At 40.8% G+C, this 18,496-nt stretch overlaps 1 protein-coding gene across 10 annotated transcripts in view; it reads right to left on the bottom strand.

The window, feature by feature from the left end:
- Positions 1 to 18,496, bottom strand: part of PTPRT (protein tyrosine phosphatase receptor type T) — a 386,111-nt gene that overhangs the window by 40,080 nt on the left and 327,535 nt on the right. For 2 of the 10 annotated variants that reach the window (XM_065031857.1, XM_065031860.1), the window contains 4 exons: positions 17,862 to 18,010; positions 12,388 to 12,465; positions 12,145 to 12,192; positions 3,104 to 3,291 (listed from right to left, as the gene is read on the bottom strand). In XM_065031857.1, coding sequence (XP_064887929.1) covers positions 3,104 to 3,291; positions 12,145 to 12,192; positions 12,388 to 12,465; positions 17,862 to 18,010 — 463 coding nt within the window. The remainder of the gene's footprint in view (positions 1 to 3,103; positions 3,292 to 12,144; positions 12,193 to 12,387; positions 12,466 to 17,861; positions 18,011 to 18,496) is intronic. The other 8 variants (XM_065031858.1, XM_065031861.1, XM_065031862.1 and 5 more) reach the window with 4 other exon arrangements.

Raw genomic sequence — 18,496 nt, 5'->3', positions numbered from 1 at the left:
GTTTTGTAAAATTTGTACTGACATATCTTCCCAGTAGTGGAATTTATGTTGCAATGATGCTTTTTAAACTAAAGTGATCTAATTTTGATCTGAAATTACAAGGATAGATCTCTAAAAGTCAGCTTCATCTCAATCAAGCTTTCCGAGCACCACAGCCCAAACATAACTAAAGTGCTCACACTAAATTGAGGCTTATTGCGAGCCAATTTAAATTTCCAGTGGCTGAATTTAGTTAGTTGGCTGTTTGTTTTTCATTTAAATACGAAAAATGGAATCGTTCATTTGCACTGATCTACCCCCATGCTGCAGTATTGCTGCCAAAGGCAACAACATCAATTAAAAGCCTTGCTGCTCATCTCCGAGGCTGCCACAGCATCCTGGCCCCCTCCATGCAGCTACCACCTTCTCAATGGTGGTGGAAGAACTTCTCCCACAACCCTCCTGTGTACCAGGGTTAAAAACTGCTTTTGATTTAAAAAAACCCCCATTATTTAGCCCATTCATCTCCCCATTCTGGTTCGTAGCAAAGCCTTAAGTCAACATTGGCCAAGGACAGCATCTACAGGAACACGCTGCTGCCACACATTTTGTCATGTCACATCATAGCCTGAACCGCAGGATCTAGTATTGTGACCAGGTAGATGTGTAGCCAGCCAAAAATGAAAGGGTTAAAATCCAGAGGTGACTTCAACAAGCTGGAGACACTCAATACTAAGATGCTTGAGGAAGGAGCCACAAAATCCAAAATAACTGAACGGTCTCAATAATGCAGCAGGAGAAATGTACTTCAGGGACACCCTAAATCATATTAGAAAATAAGTTTGGATAATTAAGCTTATTATTTCTGTAGCAAGTAATTGGTGCTTGCATTAAGTCTGTGGGACTGGTCCTGCAGCTCACAAAAAATCAGATGTGCTGAAAAAGGAACAGGTGACATTTAAACTTGTCCCATTTAAATATTTGTGGTTAAGCCTAATCCCAAATAATGCTATTTACACCCAGTGCCAGCGATATATTTTTCTCTTGTGGCCTACACCTTGTATTGCTAAACAGAAGCAGGAACCAAAAAGGTCCAAGTCACACTTTGGCCTCAGTTGCAGCCAGAAGACCCAAAATAACACACAGAGCAAGTGCTGACAGGTTCCCGCGTTCACACACACGCTGTTACCACCCATTTCACACCACTTACACAATCACATCTTGCTGTTCATCTCCTTGGAGAACAATGTGCAAGATGCAAGCACCAGAAGTATTTTTCTAGATGCCCACAGTAAAGCATGTTGCCTGTGCTCCAGTGATCTGTAGGTATATTTTAAACAAATATTGAATACAATTTTCAAGTTACTCAGCGGAGATGAGAACGTACAGAGATAAGAGACTGTCAGGTGTGACTGATACACTCCATTCAAAGTGACTTTTCATGAGAGCAAAATTATTTGGAAACATGTCACTAAACAGGCTGTAATTTATGCTATCAATTTGCAAAATAAGGAGAAAATCAGCTGCTTAGAGGAAAAAACATATTTGGAGGTGACACTGATATTAGTGTATGAAAACACATTTTAGAAGAGAAATCAAACAAAGTTTCAGGCCTTTTTGAAGATTATTTTTTTTCAACCATTCTGCAAAACATTTTGCAGAGCCAATTTCACAGCTTTGTGTTCCTGCAGATGCCAGCCTGAGACATCGCTCTCAGCCAACTCAACCCTCCTGCCTTCCAGGAGCTACGCTGCTCCTCGACATCCTCCCCAAAAATACCACTTGTGGGCTTGCTGCTGGCACCCGAAAGCCGTTTGGAACTGAAGTGCCGCCTGCGCCCCACGCTCTGAAAACCAAATTTCAGGGCTGAAAAGGACTGCTAGTCTGGGCAATTACCTCTGATTGAAGGGTAGAACAGCGCATGTGATTTGAGAGCTTGTGGCATTCTCCAGGCTATTTCTTGTAAAGAAAAGCATTATGCAAATCTATATAATGTTATCGTCATTATATACGTATGTAGATAGCACTTTCCGGGAAATGCAGAACTTGTGGAGCTGAAAGTTGCATTGACATTTTTCATGCTAATGTGTTATTTTGATAATTACCAATGCCAGTGCCAGAAAATTACATATATGCCAGCACCTGTTTTCTTCTTGAACATCAAGAACTAGATCTTAGGGCATCTGTAATTGAGCTGAATGTAGTTTTGGGTACTATTCATGGAAAAGGAGGCCAAGGCAGGGGGTTAAGTAAATCTCTGAAGAGAATTATTACCCTTTTTCAATATTAAACAGAACTCTTTATATTGATAGTTTAATTAGTGGGCTTGATTGTGGGGCATGAATGACTAGACCTGGTTAACATACAGTTACCAGAAACATTTGTTATGACAGTCTTTGATGCCATCTGATTAAAAAAGTACTCCCTGGTGACAACCAGGAAAAGATTGCCTCTCAATTACAGCAAACCCCAGCATCAATGATACTAACCCCATGGACTCTTACTTGCAGGGTGGAAAAGTGAGCTGTTTTTGTTAAGTAACTTATTTTTCACAGCTGTTATGTTATTTTTAAGTAGTTTTAATGCCACTATGCATATTAAGTGCTTATTGCCTTTCCACAAGCTTACTACATTCATTATAATTATCGCTTGCTAGAGCGAAGTCTCACATATGTTTGATGCTATTTCTCTCCTCTGTTCTCTCTCCTCTAAATGTATGTTCCTCCTCCTCTTGTCATCTGGATTACATTCCTGGTCATCCCAGCTTGGAGGGGAGAGGTGAAGGGGAGAACTTTTATCTCTTCGCTTCTCTCTTCACATGGAGTTGGAAGAGTAACAACAGTCGAACACATTCTGAGCCAAAGCTTTGAGCACACTCGAAAACTCCATCTGCATTTAAGCTACACAAGGTTCCTGCCTTTGCCTTGGACTAGAGGGGCACCAAAGACTGCCAGCACTGTAAATAATCCTACCCTCACAAACAGAATTAAGATGGAGAAAGATTAAGAGGGTAAGTGAATTAAGGACAAGAAGCTCTTAAAACCGGTTACCCTCCCCTCCCAAGCGTCTGGCTTTTGTGACTCCAACTTCTCTACTTATTCACATGAGCGAAGGGTCCTCTCACCTCATACTCCTCTTTAAATCCGTAGCCCTGTCCTCGCTTCATCTGGGTGATGTGCTGCAGCAGGTCGGCCACCCGGATGGCTGGCTGGAACTGTCCCCGGGGGTAGGACATTTCCACCGGCTCGCAGCTCCGGTACGGGTGGGTCTGGATGGTCAGGGTTGGCTGGGTCATCTCTCCATGGCTGCTATCTGTTTGAGAGACAGGGAGGCAAAACAAACCTTCATCTATCTGGTAATTCCATTCCCATTCTTGGTCTGTCTGTTTGTTTGTTTCTCCACCGCCCCATAGATTGGAGCAAGCAAAAGAAAGTAAAGAAATAAGTAGGAAACACACGCTTGCCTACAGCTGCCTAGAAAGACTACATCAAATTTGGATATTTTTTGTATCAAGGAGAAAAACCCAAAGAGATGGGAAAAAGAGCAAAGAGCCAATCAGACTAATGAGGATACAGCACATAGAGCAAAACAGCACTTTTTGTAAGGGTGAGCTCTGCATAACGACTCCAACTGAATTACGTACCTTTCTTCACAAACCTGCAAAGAACATGACTGAATGATACATACAGATGAGCAAGTTATTCAAGCGGGATGTGGGTGTACAGTACAAGATAACTGAAAGGGGCCCAAGTTAATAGCAAACAAATTATTAGCATTTCAAATAAGTCACACAGGATGTTAGAAGCAAATTTAACTGCTCTGCTAGTTCAGACCTAAAATTTATGTGTCAATTACAAAGATGCAATATTATCAGAAATAATAAACCAGCATAAAAATACAGTTATCTCGCATGCAGTAACTTAAATTTCTTAAACTTAACAGGAGAAGGTATTTTTGAAATAAATGGATTAAAAAACTCTATCACTACACAGATGGAATTGTAAACCCTTCTATTCCAAGAAAAACTCTATATAGAGACCAAAATATTCCTGGTGAACTAATAGAAAAGAACCCAGACAGCAAAAAAATTGACTGTCACAAGATTTATTTTTAGCAACAGAAACTCAGCTGAAATGAAAAGTTCAGTTTCTTATCTACCAGAGTTGACCAATTATAAACAGTTGGCCAAATAAGCAATCAGTTTTCCCTACAATTACAGGCATCTGAGGTGCTTGGGTCCTTTTGCGCACACACAGGCCTTAACAATCTGCATCAATTCTTTCTGGTCTTACCCAAAAGCAATGTATTAGCAAACAAAATATAGATGTCCTACAGACTGTTCATAAAAAACCCTTCAAATTGCATACGCGAGGCTTGTTTCCTACAGCAAGCTTACTGACAAAGAGCCTACACACCATCCCTTGTCAGCAACAGCACAGTCATGTTTCTGAAGGGATAAAGAAGAAATAAATCAAATTGCAATTTCAGGGTGATTTTTGTGAGGCAGAAATATGGCCGGAATGCTACTGTAAGCATTGCCATCCTTGAGACATCGCCCGGGAGTTCTTATCAGGAATGGTCGGGATCTGCCCTTGTTCCTCACTGCAGAGTTGGGCAGATGAGGGGATGAGACTCTGCCCTCCCAGCAGTTGCCAAAATGACATGCCAAAAAATGACCAATAAACCTTTAGCTGCTTTATTGTTATATAGGAATAGGGGAAAGTATCAAGACAGGCATACGCTCTGTTTTGGAGCTGCAGGACTAGGAGAAGGAGAAAGGAACGCTGGCAGTGGCCACCACTGGAGGGCGAGCTGATCTTCAGTGGGAGATAAATAAGTCTGGTGGTTGAATTATCAGAGATGCCGAACACATCCCCCTTCCTCTGATATGAATTAGCACAAAGCATCTGCTCTGAAGATTAGGCTACTGAATTTAAGGATTTCTGAATCCCAGGTTCTCATAAACACAGTCTCGTTCCCAGGACACTCAGAGATTTACAGAGGTATGGCTCTAGCAAAGCAACCCTCACACACAAAATGTGAATAAATTTGGGATTTAAGGAAGAGTAACATCCAAAGCATTTGTATAATCATCCCTAATGCTCCGACTAATGATAGTGTGAGAACTCTGAACAGAGGGAATTTCAAGGCTTATTAATTCCCCTAGTTGGATTCGCTTTCCCAATGCATCTTTCCTCCCCTATTCCCTATTAACCTCCTGTAATGGAGAGGAGAAGATTTTTATTGCGGACCATTTCCAACAGACGTACTATGCTTAATTTTCCATCATTAGGTTTAATACAAACCCAATTTCACAATTGGCTTCTCTGAGGAACCTACAAGTAATGCCACATTTTTATCAGCCCCAATTAAAAAACATTACAATATCCCTATTCGAGAGGGAGTCTTAAAACTAATGTGCGGTTCTAGTGCTAATACAGTGAGGCCACATGCAGAGCACGGGCTACTTGTACAATGTAGCTCAGATCACTCAGCTTCTTTGCAGGCAATTATTAATTTCTTTCTTCATCAGATCCTTTAATTCTAGTATACTTGGCTCTCTTCTCAGAGAGAAGTATCATAGGGAGAGGTGAAAGCCAGAAAAGTGGTGCCCCCTCCTTTGCAGAACAACTTCCCTCAAAGCAGGCACCCGTGTTGTGACTCTGGAAGTAGAAGCAGCTGCTCAGCAGCAGAGAAAGGTCTGACTCTGGCCTTTAAGTTTATAGTCACAACTGTTCTTCTGGTCTCTTTGGTCAGACAGACAAAAAATGGTACAAAACCCACCGACTGCAGCAACAGCTCCTGCAGCATGGTCCATGGCATCACCTCGTTCATGTGCTTCTCAACCAGCCAATGTTTTCACTCAAAAAAAAAAACCCTACTCTCTACCAAATGACACAGAGAGCTAAAACTAAGCAGAAAATCATCTCTGTTAGACATCTGTGACAAATGCATCTTGAACGACCTCTGCGCTACCTGAAAGAACCCAGCACCAGCTTGGGATGGCTGCCCGTTATTTCCACCAGCATGTCAGCTGGGCCAAGGAAAGAGTGAAGGGGATTTTCATGGAGACAAATTGCTACATATGAGGTGAGCCTAGCACTTATATGTCCTGTTAATAAGGCCTGATGCAAGGAACATATTGTTTCTTCTCCATGTAACCGCACCATGAGCTTGAACCTAAGCGTGGTTAATGAGATGCTCAAGCAAGGCACTACAGCTTCTCTCAAGATGAGCTGTTTACAACAGTTTTGTGAACAATTCAAAAATGCAGATAGGAGGGGAGGCAGCAGTAAAGTGATCTCTCCCTAGGACAACCAACCAAAAGAGTCTTTGGAGGGCTTGCAAACAGGTTTTGCTTTTCCTGCAGGTTGCAGCTATAAACCACATCTCATTCCTTTTGGTACCATTATTGCTGGAAAAGACAACAAGAATACCAGCCCCTCAGCAAAGTCAGACTTCTGCTTTAATTGTTGCACTAAAGGCAAGTCACAGCAATTTTCCACAGTCCCTTCTCACAACCATGACCCCATTCCCTTGCAAATGGGGATGAGTTTGTAGGACAAATCGGTCAAGACTTTCACTGAAGTTTCGCCAGTGCCTCTGAAGCATCTGTGCCTGTTATGAGCTTTCAGTGAGAATGGCAAACCAAGATAATAAACTTACTTTTTTTTTTTTTAATACACTTGAAATAATTCATTCTAATACTCAGAAACTACTAAACATACAGAATCGTGCACCAGGTTTTTTTGAATTATATTTAACATGCTTATCTTATTTCTAGTCATATGTCCTCATTTTGTTGAGAGGAACATGTACCATTGTATCTCATTGCATGCCAAAGATGGAATACGGTTTCAAGAAAAAATCCAAATTACAACACTTCAAGAGATGGCGATTCCATTCTGACCCCAAAAATTGTGGTAATGGTTAATTACCCTTGCTGTCTAAACATTTCTTAATTGCAATTTGATTTTGCTTAGCTTCAACTTGCAGACACTGAATCTTATTATACCTTCTGTTAGATTAAAGAGCCCTGAGCATTTTAAAACTTGACCCATGCAGGCACTGATCAAATCACTTCTTCGGTATCTCTTTGATAAAACAAATCAATTGAGAGCTTCTGAAGTCTCATCAGGGCAGACTGTTCAGGGCTCTGATTCCTTCTTAGAACCACTTCCAATTTTCCACAGTTCTTTTTGCGCAGCTGTAAATAAAACAGGTATTCTGCACATTGCCAGAAAAATGCTGTTTGTAAGAGGATCATTTCTAATATTAGCAGCTGCAATAGCAAAATATGTTGTCAGCTTGTTTGTTAACCCTTTTTAGTGCAACGCTCTTACTCCCCATACTAAGATATCTGTATTTTAAGGACATCTATTCCCCAACAGTTGCTGATGCTGGTAATTCGATTTCTGGAAGCTGGCACTTCCGTTATCAGCCTAAGAGTTCACAGAATACCCTGAAATTTGTATAAAACATTAAATTAGTGATTCATTGGCTCTCATATAACTAGCCTGATTGGGAAACTCTTTAGGCATCTCAGTTTATCTGTTTAGGGTGTAACTGCAGATAATCAAAGTTAACAGCATTGACTCCACTTTTAATATCCACAAACTTCCCGTGCTTATGAAATGGTGCTTTTTCTTTACTGGAGAAATAATCACGAACTTGCTGACATAAACCCCAACGTCTTACTCTGCCAAGAGAAACACAACGGAGTCCAGCAGGCAGAGGAGAGCAGAAGCAGGTCCCAGCTGGTGCCATATTTCCCACATTTGATAAAAAACCCTGAAGGTGAGATATTCTTGCTTGCCTGCTGCTACAACACCTTGTAGTATATGCTTTTGTTGCTATGCAGAAAAGTAAAATATCTCTTGTTCCACAGAAAAACTGATAAAATTCTTGGAAGATGTCACGGCTAAGCTGAGGAGCAGCTGAGAAATCAGATTCCCAGGCTGGAAGTGGCTCTGTATGACCAGAGCCCTGTGCAATGTCCCAGTAAAGCTGCTGGGAGGGGACCTGCTCATCCAGAGCAGCTTTGGGGACTGAAACCTCAGATCATTTCATTGACGTAATGTATGTACACAGAGTACCATGCTGCTTTCTGACCAGAAGACTACTGCCTCAAACAACTAACAGTAATGCTGCATTAGTATGTCATCTGGTATACGTAAAGAAGTATCTTTCAAAAGTTTTGTTTTAATATCCACAAATTCCTTCTGTGTCTGAAATGGCAGGCCTATCATCTCTGTTTATATTTGTATTCTCTTAGCCTTGGAAAGTGTGTAACATGATAAGACATCCTTTGCACAAAATAAATTATATTTTGAGCGGTGTTTGTGATGGATTTAATTACACACATATCCAGATTATCTCTACACTAGAGTAAAGGTTGTCAATTATTTGACACCTTCCAAAGCATGGCTAATATCTCTTCCCCTTACACTAGGGATATGGTGCAAACTGGTAAAATTAATTTGCTTTTTTTGTGTTCATCAAGGCTTTATTATATGATAAATATCCAGCTATAATATGCTATATAAAATACAAACAGTGGCGTGGCAAACCAAAGTCAAAACATCATTTGTCTAATGATATCAGCTGAGGTATAAAAAGGCATGTTACTTAACAAAAAGCTTTCTGACACTTGGTTTGACAGAGAGCGGAGGATGCGTCTTTCATTTCAAAGGCTAGGAAGAAGCCACATGTGCATAATAAGAAAAGAAAAAGCTGGAGAAAATAATTTGCTCTAGATTCCAAAGAGATATGCAATAATTGCTTGGTAATACAGCCTCCCAAGTGTATTCTAATCTTATGAAAATATTGCATCCATGTTTTTCATCAGTTAGCATAGAAGAAAATCCCCATAAAGATGTAAGGGAGATGCTTTGGTGAGGTGGGTGAAGACTTGGGGCTGCTGGGTCCATGTGTAACAGTGCAGCTCTTCAAATGCATGGTGAACCTCACCAAGTCCAGTCTCTCTTTGCCTCTTGGTGAAAAGAGGCTGTCAGATCTACCCACCTCACAGAGCAATTAATTAGTTACAGCTCAAAAACTATTGGGATCTTGAAAAGAACATGCAAAACTAGAAGCCACTAAAGACTGGAAGAAAGAGTTTTCCAAGATACCTGATCATCTGCAGGCAGAAAGAAATGTAAGAGAAATTCAGCTCACGTAACAGCCTACAAGGGCATGAACCTCCATGGCCAGCATCAGCACAGTGAAGGGATATGAAAGCCTCTCCCACAGCTCCTTAGAGGTTGATATGGCCTGGGAAGCTACAGATACAACCTAACAGATCAAATAATTGATTTTCAAGCTTCCATTGTTAGCATCATCTTGAGTAGCTGAAATGAGAATAAAGGTAAATGTCCCTACACATGGCCAGGAGACGTTAGTGGATGCAAGGGAAGGATGTGCTGGTTTCCCTGAAGAGCCTGCCCTGATGACATCTGCTGAATGTCTGGGAGAGTGACTGGCCATGCACATTCTCTTCAAAAACAGTCTCTAAGGTTGTACTACCTCCTGTTGAGGGTTTACAGGGCAACATGTGCCTTACTGAATTATTAAAAATAGGGAAATCCGCCTCCTTTATTTGTTGGTATTAAATATTCACTTCTCTAATGAAGATGCCTATGCAAACCATTTAAATCCAGAGTTGTCTACAACTGGAAGAGAAAATTATGGAGCTAAAAACATGCATTACACAAAGCAGTATTAATCAAGCATGGGATAGGGTAGAGAAAAAACCAAAATCCCCTATATCTTACTATCAACAAATCATGTCATGGCCAAGCCTAGGGAGTCATCCAGTACTGCAGATACAGAACATTTATTAGCAGAAGGCATGACAGATGGGAACAAATAGCACTGAACTGCAGGTACTGCCCAAAGATGAATCTTGCTAGTGGGATGACTGATGCCCTTTTTCAGGTCTCTTTTTCTTTCCCAGGAATGAATATTAATAAACATCAAAAATTAAAGTTATTTTGCTCATACAGCAACATTCAACGCCTCGTGAATCTGTCTGGGAAGCCAGAACACCAAGGTCTTAATTTTCTTCAAGTCATGAGACAGAAATTTCTTCATGCTAAGGGTTGTTTCACAGTACCATGGCTGTTAAATTCAGATGGAGCTGGGGGGTGACTGGTCTCTGTAAATCCTGTCTTAAAAGTGCCCTGTACTTAATTTCCCATGTGTAAAACAGGCATATTGACCCTTATTCAGATACAGCAGTTAGCAGCTGCTAAGTTTGAAAGAGTTTTGAATATATCACAAGACCAGTTTAGTTCCTATTTCCTCTTTTTCCTCTATAAAATTTGGGATTTTGAAAGCTTTGGGGATTTTCCAGCTCTTTCTTTCCCATGGGAAGTACAGATTGAATCTGCCTATTGCTCCTTGAGCTTCAGATTACAAAGTGTGCAGTTCACAGTGTAATTCTCACTATCAGGACACAGGGTGGAAATAGCTCCCTCAAAGGAGGGTCCAGTTTTCCCAGATGCCAAGTATCAGCCCGAGAACAGTTCGACATCTTCCAGCACACTGCAGGTCTGCACCCTGTTTCTGAAGTACAGCCAAAAGATACATCCACCTTTTCTATTGATAACACTGAGTCTCTGAGAAACGAGAACAAACCTCCTGGAAAAGGACTTCTTTCCTTCCCTGCCTCGTTAGAAGAAGGCTCATTCATTGTCGTCAGCGTTTTGATAGATAGCGGGATAAATGTGTGTATTGTGACAGCCCCTCCAAGCTTCCGTGCCTTGTTTTTAGTTTGTAAGCCAAGGCACTTAAGCGATCGGTTGTAATTTCTTCCTGGTCTAACTGTGGGCTTTCAACATGCTCAGAGTAACGTTTAAAGCCACGGCAGATTACTGTGTCTGGAAGTGAACATTTACTGTAGATAATCCAAAATGACAGGTCTGATAAATACCACTGGTTAGATCTTGATCAACCACACATCATCTTTCTGATTCATAGCAGAGGAATTGTCACCTTCAAATTCCACAAGCAGGCAGCATCCTCCAGGCAGAGCCTGGAGTTTTAGGCTGTTATTACTCACTTTCAAGAGTACACCTCCGTAAGGCTCTGGATAACTTATTTTATCAGCTAACAGTTTCTGCCAGTTTTGCTGTCTCTGTTAACTTACTGCAAAAAAAGTATTATTTTTAAAAAGCTAAGAGCTGCACACTGGGTGTTTTATTTGTCATCTGAACAAGAAAAAGTAATTTTCAGAGATGCTGAGCACTAACACCTCCTTCTGAAGTTACCAGCAGCCAGAGAATAGCCTCTTCCTCTCAGAACCTGCCTTTTTGTTATCCTCTTAAACCTATACCAAACTGCTGGAATATTCAGCATCATCTCTCAGCATACACAGAACAAGGAGGGCCATGTGCCCAAACCTGGCCTCTGATTTCTCCATATAACCTTTACACTTGCAGTTGAGCCCAAAACTGTAAGCTCCTACCTGCTTTGGACACGCAAACCCTCATGTATTTGCAAGCCTTGAGGCATATGTAGCTGAGCCTCACTCACAGGACAGGGGGTGATAGTTTTAAACTAAAAGAGGGGAGGTTCGGGCTAGATGTAAGGAAGAAATTGTTGTCCCTGAGGGTGGTGAGAGCCTGGCCCAGGTTGGCCAGAGAGGTGGTGGATGAACCATCCCTGAAGACATCCCAGGCCAGGCTGGATGGGGCTCTGAGCAACCTGAGCTGGTGAAGATGTCCCTGCTCATGGCAGGGGGGGCATTGGGGGAGCTTTAGAAGTCCCTACTAACTCAAACCATTCTATGGTTCTACACCAGCTGCACGGCCACAGCCCCCTACATGAGCCAACACTAACCCGAAGGCAAGGCGGCACATGGGAATTTGGCCCAGAATGTCAAATCCTATTCACAAAAAGAAACAACAAATACTTGGTGGAACTCCTAAATCTTCATTTTTGAACTGTTCCTTCCTTTAAAAAAAAAAAAAATATATATATATATATATATATCTCGATTAATAACAATAATATAGTATGAGTAAAACAAAAGCCTTTCCGATTAACATAATGCGTGACCACAAGATTAATCATGATTTTGGAGCCCAATTAACAGTGCTCTCTGAGTTATTTTCAAGCCGCAATGAGTGTGTTTGGTCTCCAATGAAGTGCAGTACACCATACCTGTCTTCTTACCTAACAGCGTGGTCGATGGAACAGTGTCTGATGATACTTTGAGATGGAATTCCGTTCACCCACACGACACGGATCAATGGAAATCAACAGAAGATCAATAGGAAAAAAAGTTACAAAAAAATGAAAACAAGGTTAGCTGTATCTCACACTCAGAAGATTCAGGCAACAGGTCATATTGGGAAACAAAAACAAAGAAAATTTAGAAATGAAAGAAAAGTCTGGCACTAGTACCTGAGTAGTAGGAATTCAACAAAGATTTGCTCTGAAGGGTTTTGCTTTGGACAGAAAATGAACAAGGAGAGGGTGATGCTAGGTAGGAAAGACATAAGGAAAAGACTTTAGACATATATTAAGAGAGAGAAAGAGAACAGGGAGAATGTTCCTCAAAGAACACAGTAATATGGGATATATAAGGCTTATCAAAATGAATTATATTTTTCATCTCAACATGCACATTACATTTATTACATTGTCATCATGATGGATTTTCTTTAATATAAATACTTCAGATCCCAAATATACTATTATAGTTATTTTAAATCATTGTGCTCCTACACAGGATACACATATAGGACTATACTCTAAATATCTTCTTTTTTAACCAAAGGAACAAATTTATGTTTTTATCTCTAGGTGAAAGATCTTCAAAAATTACCCCCAAAATACAATCTAGAGAGAATCAAATGCAATACTACCTATAAAATAAGCCTGCTCAAACACAATGTACACTAGTACCACAAAAATATATTGGTAGGGCAGCAAATAATTTTTTGTTAAAACAATCCAAGATAACAAGGGACTTATTCTTCAACCCAAAAGTATTCATAGTAAATCCTATAACCCTTTCCCCTGTGAGCTGGATTCTTTCAGCAGGACAAGTATCCCTGCTCTCTCCCATTAAAGCATTAGCTTTCTTTGGACAAGAATCCACAAATTATTGCCACGTTACTCAAATATTTATGGAAAGGAGGCAGGGTTCAACATTTTCACAGTAGATTCTTTTCTTGATAGTAAATTTATGCAGCTGGTTTATATCTGCAATAGCATACAGGTACGTTTTTATGGTAATCCATCATTCCTGAAGGCATATTCTTTTGTTATCATTCTGCATTCACTCTTAAGAGTTACAGGCATTTATTTACCTCCTCCTCAAAATGTTGGGAAACAAGCTAATACAAATCTCAGCACAGCAGACTGATGACAATAGATATAACACTGGAAAAACTATTCCATAATCTAATAGAAGTAGATAAAATTCAGTCTACATCAAAGTAATTTCAAAAGCAATTTTTGTATCTCTAGAGCAAACACCACTTAAAAATTTCAAGTTATTCTGTGGAGTGAACCAAAGAAGTCACTAGTCTGGGGAGTTTCATAAACCGCAGAATTACCTTCTAAGCAGTACGTAATCATCCAGTAAATGAACTCATTCTTGTTCTGCATTCTCCTGCCGTATTTTCAGACTTACATCACTTGAAAACACATCCAAATAATCAAATTTCTCATAGATTAGACTGCTGGAGTTCTGTCCCATCTGTCTTTAGGCCATAAAGTATCTCCCATTTGGGGCTCCTTATATTTTCTCCCCTGTGTTAGTTAGCCTAAACCAGACCCTCCCTTACTGTACTTAGAACATGGCTGTTTTTGCAGATCTATAAAATAAGGTCTAATAAGAGTGATTTGTTTGCCCAGGGTCAGAGAGGAAGTCAACAGTCAGGGCGTGGAGCGGGACTTGATTTTTCTGACATTTAGGAGTATAAAAGAATTCATTGGTCCATACTGCCTTTCCAGGAACTGCTAATGATTTTAGGAAATGAAGATACACACCTGACTTCAGTGAATTTGGTTAAAAGTGTTACCAAGCAAAGTTTATGAAATGAACCGTATTTCTGAGACAGGGAGGTAACTTATAGATTATTTGCATTTCATTCATCACAACCCGCAGGATCTGGAGATGAGTGAATTTAGATGGTTCTTGGTTAAAAATGATCCCGAATACCCTGACTGCTGCTTACCTACATCTTCCTTTTACTTCCTGATTCTCACTAGTAACAGTAACTTGGTATCCATACAATACAACTATACAACTCAGTTCCTTACAGCTTCCAAAAACACTGTTTGCAAACTCTACTTCTGCCTCTAACATTAAAGCAACCTACCTCATCTGTCTGAGTCTCACTCCTGAAGGTTGTCCAGAAATCAATCTCCTTCCAAACGGACATCTCACAAAAGTTAAGCACACCCTAATAAATCAGTCTCTAGCAAAACTGGCTGCATTTTAAGAGATTAAATCTTCAGAATCAAACAGAACCTGTCAGAAACTCCTCAAGGATGTCAAGGTGGCTACGCTGGTGACATGACATTGACCTGGACAAGCCCTACCCATGGCATTTGAGCACTGCGAAGCCACAAGAGCCGTTCCTTTTTGCAGGATGTACCATTAGTGCATCGCTTCTCAGGTGATATCTTGCTGCTTTGCCCATCGCATGGATGGGCTGCCAAACTGCACACAACTTATGTGCAGTAACAACCCTTTGCACACCCTTCTGGTCAGTGCGTGGATGCTGGTGGATGACTTTAGACCCACTTTGTCTTCAATTTCTCATCTCATTTCACAATAACCCTGCACTGAGTCAATACCTACAATGCTGCTGCTTTCCAAACATTCCTGCAAATCGAGGAAAAGGCTCAAACACCGCAAGTATCATCATCTACTTTCAGTGGGCTTAGGATGTAATTTTATTTTTTTAAAAAACAAGATATTTGAGAAAATGAACAACCATGATGAGCCTGCTTCACCTCCATATAATCCCTGGGTAAAACCAGTTAAGCTGGAATAGCCATGGACTAATCTATCACCTATTCTGATTCCATACAGTGTCAGAGACAGCCGCTGAGTCCACAAAATCTCTTCAATTTAAACTCCTGTATGTACCAGTAAGAATTCTGCCTGAAAAATGGGTAACGGTGTAGAATGCAAAGAGTGATGAGGGCTTTGCTTTGGGCCAGGAAAGATAAATACCCATTTATTTTCCACTTTTCAGCAAGACCTGAAGTCTTCCTGTTCCAGCACGGAACTTCCAGAATATAATTACGTTTGATAATGAACACCTTTGCCAAAAGATAAAATTCAAAGCTACAGATGTCCAACAGGACTGTGTGCTCCTGAGCACTACACTGGCCTCAACAACGGACTCAGCTGCATGCAAACAGCATGACTTTATGGATCACACCATCTGCATGAGTTTATGTTGAAAATATAAGAATTTTCCCCTAAAACACTGAGGTAGAGTAGGTAAAGAAATCTGCAGAGGCAAAAGGATGGTAATTCTTAGTGGTGAAAGAATCACCCTGACCTTTCTCCACATACATTCTTCAGAGTTGCCTGTAAAAGCACTTGGGTCACGTCCCCTCACTAAAGGAGGGGCTGAGAACCAGGAGTGACTATGGGAATAAAAAAGCTTCTATAGGGACTCATGGAATTTGTTCTGTCTGAAAAGTCATTAAAACGATTAGGACTGGAAGGAAGGACACATTCCCTGCAAGGATGCTGTCATCTGGAGATAAACTTGTTTGCAAGTCATTCAATAATTGTGAGGTTTTCTACTTAACAAGTTGTATTTCATTGCTTTTGTGAGCTAGCAAGGTCATCTTGGATTGAAAACACTCAGCTTCTCTTGGTGGACTTTCTTCAGAAAGTAGAGGGGTATTTCCGTGCCTCCACTACAGCCAACTTGGTGTCCTATGACTGACGGTCAAGGTGGAGAGGATGACCACCTACCACGAGATACCTGCAAATGCTATTTTCTGTTGGGAGGCAAAAGGACAATTTAAGAAAAAAATCTGACTGTTGCTTAAGACAGGGAGCTGATTTCAAAAGCTAGGATGGATAACCCCCTGTGAAACTCTACTAGTTAGCAGGAATGTTAAGAAGTAATCCTACTACATTATTCAAAAGTTAGAGCGGGCTTATATAGAAAGTATTAAACTCTATTAAGGCAACTTTTTAATTATAAAGTATTTTTGCCCATATAATTCCTGTACAAGCATGTGCACGCTAGTGCACAGAACAGAACTTACCTCCAATACCTCAACATCCTGGACCTGGCAGTAAAAAAATTGGAGAAATCATGAAGGCTTACCGGTAATTGTTTCGCATGGATTTAAAAGGGAAAATAAGAAAAGAATCAACCAATTACTTGACTCAGGCTGTGTTACAGAGAGAAGTAGTGATAAAATCTGCAGCGATGTCAGACAAGCAAAGAAGTAACTGATTAAAAGAAAATTAAAACCTGGAGGGATGCTTTTTTACAAAATTAGATACAACATATTTTCTATAGTTGCCATTTCAAGTAAATGACTCAGCTGTTTTAATTAGTCTCCCAAAATACCCAGTAAAAAAAATGAGGTCACATTACAGGCTCATCTCTCTCCTCTTATTTTACGGTCAGAAAAACAACAACAACACTTTTAGAAATCCAAATTCTGAAGAAAGCGTTAAACATTTCATTCTCCCCATACCGTTTAAACAAACTACCTTTGCTGTTTCTAGGACGTCTGTCTCAGTGCTACCCTCTGCCATCCTGTCTTTCAAAGATATGAACCACTGACAACTCTTGCTGTCTCTTTAGGAGACAGAGCTACTCAGCACCTGAGAAAATTAGATCTTGACTCAAGCCAACTTAATATCAGAAAGAAGTGTTCCCGGCTAGCCCTGACAGCCCCCAACACCTATTTATCCATCTCATAGGTACGTTACATGGAGTGGCAGCAGCAACACATGCAGATGGAATTTGACAGGACCTACAGATAGAGGGAAAAGAATTATTCGCTCAGCCTGTCCCACTCAATCTGAGATTACAAAGGTTTCAGTGATAAAGCGCATTTGGTACCAGAAGTACTTCCACATTAGTAATTAGCAGAAAATAAACCCCTTCACTAAAGAGGTTTGAGAAAGATAAGAAGAGTTTTAGTGCGTACTTGTGTTTTAGAGCTGCTCCCTGTTCAAACTAGCAAGCTAAGTGTCAAAAGAAGGAGTGACATTCCCATAGTGTCTAAGTTAAAATTTATTTAAGATGAAAAGTTTACAAATCCACCATGCAATCCCCCATGCACTCAATCTGGATCTAGTGAGGCTAAAGTACCAATTCGTAGTTACTTTACCCACAAAACTCTTCCAGCTACAGAGATCTGAGTGGTTTACAAATATTAACTAAGATTAGTTTTACTGAACCCGTGTGAGGAATAAACAGAGGACAAAGACAAAATAAGAAAAGCTGTCTTTCCATTCCAGTTCTCTAACCAAAGACCATGCTTGCTTTCATAACAATTTCATACAGAAAATGTTATTTCATCCTACAAGTCAGCTAAGTGATTTGATTCAACTCTTCTACTCACAAAGCAAGAAATATTTCTGAAGAATAAATAAACGTGCCTGTTTGGCTGTCTGATGTAGTTATTAGAAAAGACTTCATAAATTATTCTCAGTAGATTTAGAGTCAGAATGAATGCTCTACACCTATCTGACAGTTAAAATAGGGACAATGTCAGAGACATTTCAGACAACTGGTTTCTATCGAGCTTTTGCAATGATCGCTATCACTGTCATTCCCAGCTCCTCTATATCGTGCCCATGGGAATAGGTCCTTTTAAGAACCTAGAGCTCTCCAAGGGGGACATATCCATCGCAAGCAAGTTAAACTTACTGAATCCATTCACATCTTGGCAGCTGGAAGAAAAAGCTTCTTCATTGTGAACGGCACTGAGTTTGGTAGAGGTCTTGTCAGAAGTAGCCACGGGACCCATCTCCCTCTGCGTGCTGGTCTGAGTCTCCTTCTGCTTCTTGGCCAGCTTCCTTCAGGGCATTTTGAAGAGGGGAAAAATCAAGGTCAGTCTTCCCTCATTAAAAACAAAACTGTAAGAAAATATCTCGACACCCACGATCATCCCACTTGGTCAGACATGCAGGGCATGTGGCAAACTGCACGAGAGGAAACCCCACAACTTTTTAATATAACTCTTGTGGAGCACAAGAAATATAGTGATACCAGTCCTTGGAGCTTAGCTGTCCCTCCCAGTAACTTATCGTGCACAAACCTGCATCACCCCAGCAGTAGGAGTGCTACATCCTCCTTGAAGAGGGTGGCAAAGTGAAGCCCCTGGAGCGGGTGTCAGCTGCTCCAGGATGAGCAGAGGGCACGGGATGAGGGCAGCAACCAGAACAGCTCTCTGGGAGGTCAATGGGACATCTGGATCCATCCCACAGGGACACCTGCAGCAGGGCTTTGCTTTGAGTGCGACCTGGAGCAGGAGCTCTGCCCTGTCCCCAGGCAGAGGAAGA

This window comes from Columba livia, chromosome 16 (genome assembly GCF_036013475.1).
Source record: "Columba livia isolate bColLiv1 breed racing homer chromosome 16, bColLiv1.pat.W.v2, whole genome shotgun sequence".
Lineage (NCBI taxonomy): Eukaryota > Metazoa > Chordata > Aves > Columbiformes > Columbidae > Columba > Columba livia.
This window is presented reverse-complemented; position numbering and strand designations above follow the sequence as displayed.